Genomic DNA, 17,036 nt, shown 5'->3' with positions numbered 1-17,036 from the left:
CAAATAATGTCAACGGTAACTTTCATTTTAATAATATACCACGATGAATGTTCAATTGAATTGAATATATAAAAACTTAAAGGAGTTCTCTAACAAAACGACAACTTATTAAAAACAAATGTATATTTGATTTTAAAAGGTTATTAGCTGCTTATCAACTTGTTTATATTATATTTAACAGTTTTAGTCGTTTGCGCAACAAATAAAATTATATTTAGTAAGACCAAAGCTATAATAAATATTTTATTTAAAAAGATTGTTGGCCATTATATATATAATTGCTCTTATATCCAATTATATTAAATAAATTCACTTACAGAATTCAATTATATTTTATTTATCTTTTAAGTTTAACCCTTCGCTTTTAAATGACAATTTTTATATACAGCTTGCACTATATATTTTTATATAAACAAAATATTTATAAACTTTTTTCGATACATTTTTGTGACGCTTTTGTAATCGATATAAGCACCCACAAAGAGTTTGTTTTTTAGCCGCCACTTAAATATCACATAAATATGCATGCCACAATATTTATCAAATTTCAGCGCAATAAAAGTAAAACAAAAAACATATTTACACGTTTCATTGAGCAGCGCACAGAGCACACATAAAAAATTGGCTATAATTAAATTTGCACACATTTTATTTTTGTGTGTGGCATAAAATAAAGTTTTTGTTTTGCTTGTTACAAGCGAAAGTCAAAATCAGCATAAAGCTGCAAGTATAAATAAATTGCCAGCCATTAAATATCTGCGCATAATTTAACAAGCCCAAGCAGAGAGGCCTGGAACTGAAACTGAACTACTCGCCTAACACAAGCACGCAGTGGGCACATAAATAAAATGGAAAACTGCACAGCGACGGTAAAGTGTGGAAAATTTAAAGAGCAAGAAAAGCTACAAGGGCTGCAACAGAAAGCGAAAGCATAATATACACAATAATAAAATACAAATCTAGAGGCAAAAATATATATTATATTGTAATATAATTTCTCGAGCGTAAATCTAATTTATCAATTTGTGCATGTGTGAGAAATCGAATAAAAGGGAACTGGACGCCAGCAAAAATTTTCGTTTGGCAAACCAAAAAAAAAGCAGAAATCAGAGCAAAAGAGCCAAAAAGTTTAGTTTGTCTGTGTGTGTGTGTATGTGTGTGTGTGTGCGCTCTCTATATAAAACGTGCCTTGAGCTTTGTGGTAATTGGCAATAAATGTGTTCATGAATTTTAATGCAGGTCCTGGCCTCTGCAAATCGCCCCAGCATAACTCATAAGGCGCATATATTTAGGCCAGCTGTTACTTTTGGTTGCGGCAGCGTTTAGGCCTTAGCCCTGTTGTTCGCATTTAATGTAATTTGATTTTGCCTGCCACACAATTATTGAGATTTATTTCATTTTGAATTGTGTGTGTGTGTGTGTGTGGCTTTGTTTTTTTTTTGCATATGCGTAACTTAGGCGGCATTTGCTTTTATATACTACCAACGCTTTTGATTTATCATATTCAATTACAAAAGTCATGGCTGGACAGCTGGCAAGCAAAGCGGCGTATGAGTAATATGCACTTCCGGCCTACCAAACAAAGTGTGCCACTTGCCACAGCCCCACGCTGAAAGCTGATATCAACAACTACTTTAGCCAAGTGCCCTTTTGCCGCCACCAGCGTCGCTACCCGCGCCCCACTCAACTCTCACTTCATTTTAGCCAATTTCGCGTGCTTCTGGGCCCGGCAAACAAACTTTGCTCAAGTCCAAATGGAGCGTGTAGCGCGTCAGCTGCTCACACACACACACACAAAACTCTTTCTCTTTGTGTGTGTGTGTGTGCGCTTTGTTTGTGGGCGTGGCTCGCATGCTGCGCTGTCGGTTTTGTTTTAACGAGTCCCGCTAGCTGCTGACTTTTTGGTTTTTGGGTTTCAAAAAGTTTTTCTAGTTCTTGGAAATGATTAAAATTTAATTTCTATTAAATAAATGCTGCGTATTTCCAAAGAATGATTTATGTTTGGCAAAAAAAAAGAAATCTGAGCATAAATCTGCAGCAATTAGCATTAAAATTCAATTAAAACTATTTTAATTACAGTCTTAGCTCAAGCCAAAAGTGCTCTAAAATTATTATTAAAAATGTTTTTATAGCCAAAAAGCTTAATTGTTTTATAAACAAATATTTTATGCTATATAAAATACTCACTCAATGTTGATACTCTTTCTCTTTTATAAGCATTTAAATTATTTTGTATATAGTTGAAACTTATTTATACAAAATTTTATGCTAGTTAAATTCTTACTCAATATTTCTCTTTTAAATTTGATAAACAATTAAATTATTTTGCATATAGTTGAAACTTATTTCTACAAATGTTTATTTATTTTGCTTAAGTTTATTTTTCAGCTTGTTTTAGCTAATAAAATCTTTTATTTAATACAAGCTTCAGCTCAAAAAGTTTAAGCTCAATCGCTTTAAAGTTTAAGCTTGCCTTGAGGCACCTGTTTAATTAAATTTATACGCAAAGCTTTTTTAAAAGTTTACAAGCAACTTTTTCTGCAATTTTTTGTTTATTTTTTTGTGTGTGCAATTTTAACTGCACTTTGTTATTTGATTGCAAATAATGCCGCAAGTTAAATTGAGTATGTGCAAAAGAGTTGCATTTAACGAAAGAAAGTTTTATTTTATTTTTTTGGAGGCCGCTAGGCTGTTAGTTTGGGTTGTGGCAACGTCTGTTGCTGTAGCAATTTTTCACTGCTGCTGCAACTTTACAGAATTATTACTCAGCAGTTGGCCCAGCAGCAATATACTGACAACAAATCCGCCGCAGATACAAACACAAACACGCACAAACACACACACACACACATGCACAATGCATAAGGTGCCGACGATGAGCCGGAAACTTGACAGTTCATACCTCCTTTCGCTCTCGCTCTCTCTCTCTCTTTCGCTCAGTAAAATGAAAAATATGCTGCACATAAATTCAGACGCTTGGCAAAACTTTTGCATTGTGTAAGCAATAAGAGAATTTCTTATAAAAATTATATGTGCAATTGTTGTTGCAAGTCATTTTTTGGGGACGCAGAGCTTTCAAGTAAATTGCGCTGCGCTTTATTATTTTTGAACTTTAGTTTTTGTGTTTTTTTTGTCGAACCTTTTGTTAACCACATTGGGCTGTGGCTAATTTATGCAGCCAGCGGTTGTTGCCACACACACACAAGAGAGGCAGCCAGTTTATCGCTGCTGCGGCACAAGTGTGTCCACTGTGCTGTGTGGCGCGACCACAAATCATCGAGGTCAAATACAAGCACAACATGGCGTATACGCAACCAAAGCGCAAACACATACTGACAGTCACACTAAGCTAACCGCTAAAATAAAAACCAAACAACAACAACTAAAACAAATAAATAAAGTAGCTAAACAACTGCAAGCTGTAAGTGTGTGTCAGTGTGTGTGTGTCCATGTGTGTGTCAACATGTGACACTACGTTGATTTCAATTTGAAATGCTCAGCTTACATGTGTGTGTGTGTGTTTTAGAGCTGTTGGTGTTAGTGTGCGGTTTATAAATAGATTAGCAATGTGGATATGTTAAAAAATAAAATAAAATATAAAATAGCAGCGCTTAAAATAGAGCGAACTAAAATTGTTCTAATGAATAATGGCACAGATGGTAACGCTTTTAACTTTTATTATATTAAATGTTTTAAATATGCAATTAATGATTTTGCCAAGGCTTTCATTAGAATATTAATTTTATTTTTATGTGTAGTCGTAGGAATTTTTATAGTAAATATATTCAAGTCTTATACTAAATCAAAAATTAGGCGAACAAAAATTGTTCTAATGAAATTTGATTGAAGTTTGATAGTAAGTTATATTTAACGCTTATTTTTTGATTGTTTTTAATCTGAAATTAATGTTTATGCTAAGCATTTTATTAGAATATTTATTTTCCTTTTATATGCAGTTGCTAGAATTTTTAAAATAAATATATTCAAGTCTAATTCTAAATCAAAAATTGAATAGGTCAATAAGTTTTTATTTATAAAAAAGCGAGCAAAAATTATTCTAATGAAATTTGCAGAGATTGTGACGCTTAGAACTTTTATAATAAAAAGTTATAATTAACGATTGCTTTAAATTTTTATTTAAATCTGAAATTAATGATTAAGCCAAGGCTTTCATTAGAATATTCATTTTATTTTTGTTCTCAGTGCCTGCAACTTTTAAAATAAATAAGTTCAAGTCTAATTTAAACAAAATTTAATAAAGCAATAAGTTCATTTATTTGCTATAATTAAAAAAATATATGCCAATGTTAGTAGTTTCATAAATTTATATATAATTGATTGCCTGTCAGCAAATGTTATTGAACATAAATTAAGTGAACTAACTAACCCAACTCTAAGCTAACTACAAGTTACTGTAACTGTAATTAAAACTTGCACTAATTGCCATTCAACTACGGTAGAAAAAGATGCTTATAAAATTATTTTCTAATCTCATTGCAGATGCTTTTTAAGTGGCTGCTGTTTAGCCTGTGCATAATGCCGGCCATGTTCAGCAATACGCGTCGCAAGTGCCCAACTGAATGTAACTGCAGCATTGACGAGCTGGATCGTTATCAGGCGATTTGCACAAAGGGTAAGTGATGTAATAAAATCAAATAAAATAGCACACACACACACACACACACAAGTAAAATGCCGTGCACTACAATTATGCAATACACCTGGGGACAGCTTAAAATGCAAAACGAACGCTTGAGCTTGTGGACAATTGTATAGCATTTTGTCATCAGGCAGATAACATCATAATTACAGTTGGTTGCTAGTTTGCGTATACGTAATATGGTTTTGTATGCTTTACAAGCGTAGCTGCAACTGTGCGCATGTGTGTGTGTGTGTAAATCGTATCCAACAGATATTACATTTAAAGCTCAACCATTTGTATTCCCCTAAATGTCTGACAATTTCAATTTGTACAATTGTCATTTGCCCGTTGCCTGCGACTTTGCTAACTGTTGTTGTAACCAAAAATCTATAATTTCAATTTAACGCTTGTTTGCCCAGCACACACACACGCACACACACACACATATATGCTTAGCTAGCCTGTCTGTCTTTTTAATTTCATTCTGCAAATCTTAAGCAATCGAGCTGCCAAGCTCAACTTTATGTTAATGTTAACTTTAACTGCTTTGCTATGCATACGAACTGTGCGCTGCTTTAGCTTTACAGTTCATTCATTCGGCAAACTGTTTCTTGCTTTTGACGCTTTGCTTATCTAACAATTGTTAGCGTGTTACAATCAGCGTTAATGTTATTCATTTTTTATGTTAATTTTGCACTAACCAAAGCAGACAACAAAATGCCAAAAATGAAAGCTTTTATTATAATGCAACTACTGATGGACAAACAAAAAAATATAAATAAATGCATACAGAGAAATTTTATTGCATTAGGGTGAACACTTTGACTAGCCAGAACTACAAAGAATTAATGCTGCAGGCCAAAATGTTATTTTAAGCTAAAACTCATTTATTTTAATTGTAATAAGCAAAGCAGTAAATATAATTTTAATTAATAACAATCATAAGCAACAATCAATAAAAAATTTAATAAAATTTAATTTGAAGCTGCTAACTGAACTGAACAACTAAAGAACTGATAAGAAAACTAAACAAATTAGAATTTAATGACATAAAAAATATTTTATTGTAGGAATTTTTTACAGATTTTTACAAACAGATAACTAAAGCACATAAAAGAATTTGATGCCATAAAAAATATTTTATAGTGGAAAATTTTTAGAGATTTTTAGAAACAGATAACTAAAGCACATAAAAGAATTTGATGCCAAAAAAAATAATTTTTTGTATACATTTTTTACAGTCTATTTGTTTGTTATGCTACAAGCAGAACTTAAATTACTTCAAGCAATATTTTTGTTTAAAAACTTTTTCAACGCTTTTGACATTAATTTGAATAATTTGTAGACACACCTTAGTTGTGCATAATTCTTTTTAGAAAGCATTAAAAACGCAGCTAACAAAGCACAATAAAGTTGAATGCAGTTGTGCTCAAATTGTATAGCATACAAAAAGGGGCGGGCAACAAGAGTTTGAGTTCAACACTCGTTAATGCCAGCTGGACAATTGTCATGTGCGCGTGGCATAGTTACAAGCCCCAGCATTGTTTGCATACAAAAGCGTATACAAAAAAAAAAAGTAGAGAAAAATTGCGCGTAGTTTGTGGCAGCGCTGAAGTTAATGAGCTTGCCGCTTATATTGTTAATGCGCAGCTTTAAATTTTATAGTTGCGCGTATTTAACTTTAGTATTCGCTTTTTCACAGGCGGTCTAAGCTCTTTATCTCCCAATCAACTGGATAGTGATGTGGATGTCATTATTATACGCGGACCACGTAATACAATAACCATTGGACCGGCACTGCGTCAGTTTATGCGGCTGCAAGTGTTACGCATTACCGATTCCAATCTGCCAGCGATTGGTGCCGAGTCGCTCTGGGGCCTCAAATATCTGCGCATATTAGGTGAGTAATCAATTGTGTTTATAACCGCAACGACACTAAAAACCAAACCAGCCCATAAGCCAGCCGATTTCAATTTTAAGCAGTAGTTAAAACAACGAGCAAACGCCACTGATATGCAAATCACACAATCAAAAGCACACACAGCAGCAAACACAAATACAGAGAGAAGGGGGGAAGCGCTGAGTTGCGTTTCATTGCGGTTGTCCTGCTGCTGTTCCTCGTAAAAGGTCAGCAAGCGTCAATAAAAGTGCGACTTGCAAAAATGACAGCAGCAATGCGCTTGGGTCCGTCGCATAGCATAATGTTTGCATTAACTTTGATTTTATTTAAATCTTATCAGTTAAAGCGTGCCAATGACGTAATTGAAAAGATAACAAATATTATATTCATATATTGTTGCATATCGATTTAGCTTTTGTAATTAAGTATAATGATTTGTGCATTTGTTGTTAGCTTGACAGCAGACAAATTACTATAAATTCGTGAAATTTAACAACTCTTATGATTGATTTAATAGCTTTTTTATAAAATCCCAAAAACACTCCTTATTGTATTTCTTTTATATATTTTATGTTTTAATATTTTTGAAATTCTTAACATTTCATTAGCTTTTGATTAGAGTTGCTGGAATTGTGGTACGCTTGAACAACCGAAGGTTCTAAAAATTTCATTTTTAATAAGTATTATACGTGCAAATATTTATAAACCTTATGCTAGTATTTAAAAGCATTTGACAATTTTATATTACCGCAACTCTTTTATTAATTATTATTCATCATTAAATATTTGAAATTTTTCAACACTTTCGCTTTGACTAAGAGCTGCTGCAATTTGTTATTAAGTTTGACACAACTAAAAATGCTAATAAATATTTATAAATTAATTGATTGCCAGCAAATATTTTATAAGAATTTAGCGCTTTATTTTATATTTATTTTAAATATTATTGAAATTCTTTAGCAATTTTCTCATTATGTTAAGGACATTTGCATTAACTTTAAATAAAGAGTTGCTGCCATTTGTTGTCAAGTTTCACAGCTTTAATTTAAATTATAAAATCTTATTATTATTTATCGGCATATATTATATAAAAACCTAATGCTATGTTTTAAATTTGCTTTAAATACTTTAATTTTATATCAAAATTAAATTATTTTATTGCGATTTTCTATTTCTCTGCAATCCTTTGGCAGCCGCTTAAATTTTTCATACTACAACGTTTTTCATACCTATGATTAATTTATTGAAAATTCATTTCCTTATTGAATTTTACCCCCGTTGCGCTCGTCTGCCATTTCCATTGTAAGAGTATTTGTATTTTTTTATGTGCCCACCCGCTGAAGTTATCATTTCCGTTTGCTTGTCAATAAAATTGAAATTGATGCGCCAAACACTGAAGAGCGAACAGAAATAAAATAAGATTGCGTAAAAATCAAAAGTAAAGTAGCAAGCTGACGATAGCGGGCGCTGCCTCGCGCTTTAAACTTGTTTATTTGCGTTTTATTTGCGGCAGAGAGCAAAACAAAATAAAACGCAAAAGGGGTGCGGGCACGGCCCAACAATTATTTACATGCTCGGAAGTCTTTGTTTTATAGCAAACCGACATAACAGCTTTGCTTGCTGAAAGTCAAAAAGTCGACAGCGAAAATGTACACAAGGATTTTTCCTCAGTTGATATAAATGTTGTATTTAAATTAAATTTTTTTTCGGCTAAGAGTGGGCGTGGCTTGTAGCCTGTAGCGCTGTCAGCTAAAGATAGCAAACAAGCTTTTAGCAACAAGCAGCGTTGCCCCAGACAATGGGGCGTATGTGTAATGTCTTGATACATTTCGCTTGAAGTGCGCACAGCTGCTACAATTATAAAATATAAAAAAAATACATTTTTATTGTATGCGCGTGTGGTCAGCAGCAATTTATTATGCGCATGCACAAAAAACTGTTGCATATTTCAATAAAAATAAATATACATAACGTGCGCTTGTCATTGGCAGATCTATCAAAGAACAACATCACAAACATCACAGAGAATAACTTTCGCGGCCAGGATAATCTACATGAATTGGATTTATCAAAGAATAAAATTTTACGCATGGCCAGCTCAACGTTTCGACATCTCAGGGTGAGTAAAATGTTAACGTTATGCATATAAATAAAAATATAAAATACAGCTGACTGCATATATTTTTTGCTGCTTCTGTATTTGCTTTGAGCTGTGCGTGCTATAAATTTTGCACAAGAATTTTTAATACTACTAGTAGCCCAAAAAGTTTTACGTGGTCCACTCTGCTGCTCGTATTTGAACAGCTTCGAGTAGCGGAAACACACAAAAAACTTGCAACGTTGTCTTGCAATTTGTGCTTTTGGCCAACTTCGGCGCACGCTATCTGCAGCTGCAAAAGTTTGCTGTACATTTACAATTTTTGGTAGTTTACCTTTATGAATTATTAGCCTTTGTATATAGCTTAAGCCCTGCAATATTATTATTAATAATAAACTTTTTCGTTTGCTGCACACGCAGGAGCTGCGACGTCTTAATTTGGCCGATAACTCAATTGTGGAGCTGGTACAGCGAAATTTCTTCATGCTGAGCACACTCAAGTACCTGGACTTGAGCGGAAATCCGTTGCAGGATTTACAGCCGGATGTGTTTCGCGATGTGCCTGTAAGTTCGCCTACGCACAATGTCCTGAACGCGCAATGCTAACGCAGCTTTTCTCTCTTTTGCTTCACCACACAACACACACAGGACTCTAAGTGCTCAGTGCCGCACTTAGTGAAAACAATCCGCAGTTGTACAATTTATTGCCTCAGCTGCAGGAATTGGATTTGGGACGCAATGAGGTTGTGCTTAGCCCCAACTTCTTATTTAGACACATTTTTTGCAATTAATTTTGCTTTTGCTCTTTTTTTGCCACACACACACACAGTTCAAATTCCTTGACAAGGATGAATTTCGCGATGTGAAACGTCTTACCAAAGTTCTGCTCGACGGCAATCAATTGTCTGTAGTGGTGGACCAACTCTTTCGCATGCAGAAAAGTCTTAATCACTTGGGTGCGTATTTGCCCCACCCACTTCAAGCTCTCAAGCCCTCAATTCAAGTTTATCTTTCAACACAGATTTATCGTACAATCGTCTGGCCAAAGTGCCAAATGATTCGTTTCTGCAGTTGACCAATTTAACATTTCTGGATCTTAGCTACAACAAATTGGTGCGTCTGGAGCCGCAGTCAATACGCAGCCTAAGCAATTTGCAGACGCTGAACATAAGCGGCAATTTATTAATGGACTTGCGTGAAATGTCTGAAACTTTTGAGGTGAGTGCAAAACAAAATTATTAATTTAGATTGTAATTGTATTTGACTGAATAAATATAAGAAAGAAAAGGGGCTCAAATTAATTAGCAGAGCAGCTAAACTATAAATCAAACATTCACCAGCATATTGAATAGCAACAGCTTTTGCTTATTAGTAAAATTAAATTACTTAAAAAATATATAGAAGAAAATATGCAAAGCAAAAAGTAATATACATTTATTTTATAGTTGTAATGTATAAATATTTATAAAATTATTATAGTTTCAAAGTAGAAACTTAACTGGAAAGTTACAAGTTGCTTAACTAAAAGTTAAAGCATATTTAATAGCAACAGCTTTTTCTTATTATTAAATTTAAGTTACTTTATAAATATATAGAAGAAAATATTTATTTTGTAGTTGTAATGATTAAATATTTAGAGCATTTAATATAATCTCAATGTAGACTTTTAACTTGAAAGTTACAAGTTGCTCAACTAAATTATTTGAAAAATATTAATTAATTGCTAGGCTACTTATAAATCAATTTAAGCATAGATAAGTAAACTATGCCAGACAAAGCAAACATATTTAAGCTTAAAACAAATTTGTATTTTTATTTTTATTTTTTTATAATTATTTTTATATATTATTTTTCTATAATTATTATATATTTGTTGAAGTTCTTCTTCAACAGCAAACTCAACTAAAAAGTTAAAGCATATTTAAGTGGGCGCCACTTTTATTCAATAAAATAAATGCAGCAACTTTCAAAGCAATTTGCACACAAATAAAATATCTTTGCCACTTATTACTTTGAATGTAATTGAACAAGTTTTTCCTTTTTTGTATTTCTTTAAAGCATATACCACAGCTAACTCACTTATCCATTGCGGATATGGGACAGCTGCCTGTGGGCTTGTTAACGCCCTTTCGGGAGCTGCGCTACTTGAATATCTCTGGCAATTCATTGGACAATATGGCACTGCAAGTTATCGATTCGTGTCGTGAACTGGAGGTAAGTTAGCGCTGATTGAATGCAGGCAATAAAAGTAGACAACGAGAAAGAGTGAGAGAGAGGGCGAAGCAGAGCCACGCCTTAGCATAGTTAAAGTAGTGTAGCGGTTGCTTTCTTTGTTGTTTTGTTTACAATTGTGTATTTTATTTGGCTGCTGATAAGTTTGTGTTTTTATTTTTTTTCGGGGCCAATTGCAAAATGTATTTCCAGGCAACCGACAACAAGGGCAATAAACAAAGGCTGTCAACAAAACCAAACTCTCATAGTTCTTCTGCCTGTGTGTGTATGTGTGTGTGTCCTTGTACGTGCCTGCCTGACTGTCACATCACTTTTCCTTAACAAATAGCAGAACTCTCTCTCTCTCTCTCTCATTGTTTTGAGCCTTGTTGACTTTGGCTCTCTGCTGTAATCATTTTATAGCCATTAAGCTTTTCATTTTAATTGAATTTAATTGTGCATACCACACACACACTCACATATCCTTATCCTTATCCTTACAGTTCTTGGATCTATCACGCAATCAATTGTATGGCATCAATGCAGACACCGCGCTACGCATTCAGGGTATACGCAATGTGCGTCTCGATAATAATCCTTTGATATGCGATGAATGTCACATGGGCAAATTGATAAATGTTGTGCGTCAAGTAAGTACAGTACGAATATTATTACACATACGACGCATGTGACGTCGTAAAATTTCAATTAGTTTGCAGTTTCTGCTGCTGCTGCTGCCTTTTTTTCAGCAAAAGGCATTCGCATTTAAATATATATTTTATACGTTTGTAAATTTTATAGCTGCAATGGCAATGGGATACATATCCCATTTGTTTTTTGCCCAAGAGCTTGCGTGGCGCGGAAATAATTAATTTGGATATTGGCGGACTGCACACGTGCCTGGATTATATTAGCGATGAGGAGCAGAATGCAGCCAGCACTAGCTATAACTTTCTTGAGCATGGTAGGTCAAACGAGCTTTAGATTTATTTAATTTTAATTGCAGCAGCAAGTGTAGATTCTAAAATAGTTAAGCAAATGCATTTAATAATAATAAAAAATGCATTTAATTAATAAAATAAAACTCTTAATAATAATAAGAATAAAACTAAAAACTAAGCATATAACATTTTATTGGATATAAATTTTATTAGATTTTGAACTTAAGTTTATTCTATACCTAAATCTATTTATAATTAGTTCTATGTAATCAGAATATAACATTTTATTTCATATAAATTTTTATTAGATTTAAATTCTATATAAAATTATTCTGTAGCAGAATCTATTTAATATTAATTCCACGTAATCTGATTATATTATTTTATTTCATATACATTTTTATTATATTTAAATTTGATTTAAGATTATTTGAGAATCAAATTTAAATCAAATAAAAATGTATATCAAATAAAATGTTATAGAGTAGAGACTTTAATCCATTCAATATTATTTTCGATTATACAGCATATAACATTTTATTTGATATCAATTTTATTAGATTTTATTTTTCTTTAAAATTTTTCTATACTTATGTATTTTAGTTACAAGTAAACAGAATGTAACATTTTATTGAATACAAATTTTTATTAAATTTAAATTTAACTAAAATTACTGCACACTAGAATCAACTTAATATTAATTGCAAGTAATCAGAATATAACATTTTATTTGATATTAATTTCATTAGAATTAAATTCGATTAAAGTTTGTACTTTAGCTAAATCTATTTAATATTATTTCTAAATAATCAAAATTGTAACAAATTTCAATTGTAGATAAATTTCATTAGATTTAAATTTGATTTAACATGACTCTACTAAAATATTTTTAAAATTATTTCCAATGAAGCAAATCTGTTTTTAATTTAATTCTTATTATTCTTTTGCACAGGCGGTCTTAATACTTTGGCTATACTAGGCGGCATTATCTTTGTACTGCTGGCAACTATAATAATTTCATTAGTTGCCTGTTTTACCAAAAATCGAGCACGCTACTACACCAGAGAGGATCATTTAAATGGCAGTAAGTACTACTACTACTAGTTGCAACTATTTTTTAATTGTCGCTTAAGTGAAAACAAATTGTAGCCAAGAGATAAATGACGCTTAGTGCTTTACTTTTTGGGCATTATGCCCAAGCAGAAGGCGTTGAGCTAAAAATAAATGTAAACTACAGACAGTTTTGCAATTTATATGCGCACAGACCAAAAAAGAAAAATATTTCTAGCGATTTTCTTATTAGTTTTATGTTCAAGCACGTAGAAATTTTGTGCGCTGCGCGTCGAAAATTAAAAAGAAAGTAGCGGTCGCACTTAATTAATTACAAGTACGTGCTTCATTATGTCGAGTAGCTGTGGCACGAGAGGCATAAATAAATTTCAAGCTGACCTGTATACCCTCGAGCACACACACATACACAAACGCCCACACACACACACCAACACACATTTGCACATAAAATTTGCTAACTTGGTTACCTGAGCACAAATTGGCGCTGGAGCCTTGGGCCATGGTCGTGGCATTCAACAGTAGAACGCACTCGTGGGAAACGCAGGCCTCTCTCTACAGCAAACAAAGCCAACTTTCAAATTTGCACAATTCTAACAGTTTTGTATTTTTTTTTTTCTGTAAACAACAAAAATGGTCGCCAAGGCTGCGACTCAAAGCAAACTTTTTTCTGCAGGGCCGTTTGAATTCGTTGAGCGAGAAAAAAATATATATATGCAGTGAAGCAAAAACACACACACACACAGAAATTCAATCGTCAAATGCCTCTGGAGTTGGTCATTGGGTAAACAAAACTTGAGTGAGTGGCGCTTGCGTTTTTTGAATTGGCAGCTACTTGCGCTATTGATACTGCAATTCAGTCTACAGCTCAAAATGCCAATTCAATTATAATTGCAAAATGATAGCAGCAGTAAACTATTTAAAATTAATGTACATAAATGGTGGAGAATTAATTAGCAACAACAGCTTAAAACAAAAATATTCTGCTCAAAATTGTAGCTCAAATGCAATGAAAGAAATGAATTAGTTTTTAATTTAGCAATTTCAATAAACATAACACGCTTTAAAGTAAATATAATGCAGTCAAAATAATGTAACAAGGCTGACTTAGCGAGATAACAATTAAGATTAATTAGTGAAGAGAAATGTAAAAGTTAAACAGACGAAAGTTGAGGCAGGTCCAGGGCCTCGTGCAACTATCGCATACGCGATCATCCTGCTGCTTCCGTGTGGAGTGGATTTTACTCACACAGACATCTAATATTGAATAAATAATTATACATACAATTCAACAGCAGTTACCAGATTTATAGTAAACTCATTAAAACACTTTGTATATTTGACTTGTATAAAACTCTTCTTGTTTATTCAATGCACAGATCGTAAGAGTGGCAACTTTACTTCTTAGACAAAGCTATTTTCAATTAGATCAGTGAAGCAACGTTAAGAACCAGTTCCGATTATCGCTATCACTGTTACTTTTGTTGATATTTGCAGCAACTAATTTATATAAAATTCGCGTTAATTTACTTTGGCACATTCAGTTTGAATAGCAAGCAGTCAAGCAGCGACGAGCTGTTAAACTAACAGACTATGTTATTATTGCTTACAGTTTATGTTAATATAAGTATTGATAGTTGGTTATAATTGAGCGTAGTCTATAGTTCAGTGCAGCGTTGCTGTTTTAGGCTTTTCACAATTTGTATCTAATAAGCATCTAGACAACATTAGGTCGCTTCTTAAGGCTTAATAGATATAAATATAGATATTGCCCTTAATTGCTAATTATTCAAATAAATTACGCAGTTTATTTGTAGCTCTATATATTAAATCTGTGCTGTTTTTAAGGCAACACTGCTATAGTCAGCTGCCCTACATTTCAAAATATTATTTAAAATCAAATTCTTTAATAAATTTCCATGCAGTTGCATTTGTCCATATTTGAATTTGTCCATAGCAATTCCTTAGCTACCTTTTGCCCTTTGCTCTACTTTTTAATGCACACACAGACTGCAGCTTTAGCTAACTGCCAATCTATTGCATTTGCTGATTATATTTCCGCAGGCGACAGCAAGTGTTTGGAAAAGAGCTTGGAAACGACTACGATAACATCGCTGGGCAATGGCAGCTCACCAACAACTACAACCACACTGACGCTGGCTACAACGCCAGCAGGTGCAGCAACAACAGCTGCTGCAACAGCAACAACCACTGGCAATACAAACGGACAAGTGCAGAGTCCAGCCAAGGGCAACGCTGCAGAGCATGGCAAGGAAATCAACTTCACCTTTCCCATTGACGATCGCGTATGCACATATGACGAATTTACGCTGCCACAGCCACCGCCGCCGCCAGCAACAGCCGCACAAATACACCAATCTACACTGGCCAGCATGGCAGGCCCAAGCGGCAACTTGTTGTATAGTGTAGCACAGCCGAGCAATAGCAATGCAACTGCAATGGCCGCAGCAGCAGCAGCAGCGGCCACAGTTTTGCCAGCCGGTGCGCCCTCGCCTATGCCGCTGCCCATGGACTCTGTGGTTGTAATGCTGCCACCACCGCCGCCGCCGCCACTAACTTCGCAAACACTGCAGCATGAATTGGGTGGCAGCTTGGCGAGTCTGCGTGAGGTGAAGCAGCAGCTGGTGCACTTAGGTAGCACGTTGGATCCGCTGGTGAGCGTTAACTGACCCAGGGGCTTAACAACTGTAACCGCAGTCGACTCAGCAGCAGCAGCAGCAGCGTGCAAGTTTGCTAAGCAAACACTGAGCAACACGACAGCAACGTAAGTTGGGCTGACGGGGCGTATAATTAATGAGGCAGGCTGCAGTTGCAGGTTGCGTGCAGTAATTTGTAATTGAGTTTTAGGTTTTAAAGTGCATTTATCATCAATAATTTTAATATACCACAACTACTGCCAACTAAAGTATGCGCTGAATATAAATATTACGCATACGCTGCGTGCAACAAAGCGTTTCACATTTAGTGTACATAAAATTGATTACACATTTTAAATGTGCTACAGTTTGTAAATAAAAATATTTGAAAAAACGTAAATTTTGGAAAAAAAATTTGTAAATTTGGCAGCCGTTTATTAATAGCAGTAAGTTCTAAACGTTTAAATTAGTTAGTTGCGCAGACCTAAGTACGAATATATATAATAATAACAATTAGTTAAGTTTAACTTAAACGCATATAAACTATAACAATCATTTAAACAGTTCACGAACCCCAACCTACAATATAAACAGCCCAAACGACAAAATTTTTTTTCGTACAACTTACTGTAATAAATTTTATATTATGTTTAACACACACACACACAGACGCACACACATACAAGCAACAAGTGTAAGCGCTAAACGACGAGTAATAAAGTGCGACAGTTTATGAAAATTACAAACAAGTATTGCTCTTAAATCTTTTCTAACAACTACGTGACTTTGGTGCGCCGCATAAAATCAAATAAAAAAAAATATCAGTAAGTAACAACAACAATTGAACCCCAAAGCTGACAATGCGCAAAGCAATTTATGGCATAAAAATGCGCAGTTGTGGTTACAAGCAGTTGGCATTGCATTGTGTGTGGCAGCTTAAATTATGCTTGCAACATGTCGCATGCAGCTGCGAGAGAAGCAGCCACAGTCACGGCCTCAAATGAAAATTGTTTCCGCTTTCCGTTCTTCAAGACAGACTTCCGGTTGCGCGACTAAATTTTGGTTTCGCTATTGTTGATTACAATCGAACAAGCGACGACTCTTGGCGACTGCTGCTCACAAAGCGCTTCAAAGTAAGTTCATTACGTTAATTACAGCTTGCAGTCGTTTAATTATAATTTAAAAGAAATATTTTAAAGTTAATAACACAAAATTTTTAATGCCTTAATTTATTTACTTTAATAATTGTAAGCTTAAGCTAAAGAAACTGTATTGAAAATAAAAATAAAAAATATTTTAGTAAGCTAAGAGCTTCTAAATAAAGTTTAACATTCATAAATACTTCAAAGATTAACTTTTTGTTAAGTGCTTAAATGCTTACTAAAATATTTTTAATTTTTATTTTCAATACAGTTTCTTTAATAATTGTAAGCGAAAGTTAAATTTTTGTTAAGCTTTATTTTTATTTTCAATACAGTTTAATTAATAATTGTAAGCTTGAGCTAAATTTTTGTTAAGC

General features: G+C 33.7%; 1 protein-coding gene across 1 annotated transcript; it reads left to right on the top strand.

Moving 5' to 3' along the window:
* The first annotated feature begins 3,644 nt into the window (after positions 1-3,644).
* On the top strand, positions 3,645-16,285 carry LOC108594275 (leucine-rich repeat-containing protein 15). The gene is given in 13 exon segments (XM_033294602.1): positions 3,645-3,659; positions 4,501-4,633; positions 6,345-6,542; positions 8,534-8,661; positions 9,061-9,208; positions 9,289-9,383; positions 9,470-9,596; positions 9,662-9,858; positions 10,699-10,854; positions 11,355-11,501; positions 11,653-11,815; positions 12,745-12,876; positions 14,925-16,285. Coding segments are annotated over 13 exon segments (2,262 nt in total). The 5' UTR covers positions 3,645-3,647; the 3' UTR covers positions 15,551-16,285.
* Positions 16,286-17,036: the final 751 nt, after the last annotated feature.

The sequence above is a fragment of the Drosophila busckii genome, chromosome 2L, assembly GCF_011750605.1.
Source record: "Drosophila busckii strain San Diego stock center, stock number 13000-0081.31 chromosome 2L, ASM1175060v1, whole genome shotgun sequence".
Classification (NCBI taxonomy): domain Eukaryota; kingdom Metazoa; phylum Arthropoda; class Insecta; order Diptera; family Drosophilidae; genus Drosophila; species Drosophila busckii.
Note: the sequence above shows the minus strand (reverse complement) of the source record. Positions and strands in the feature narration are given on the sequence as shown.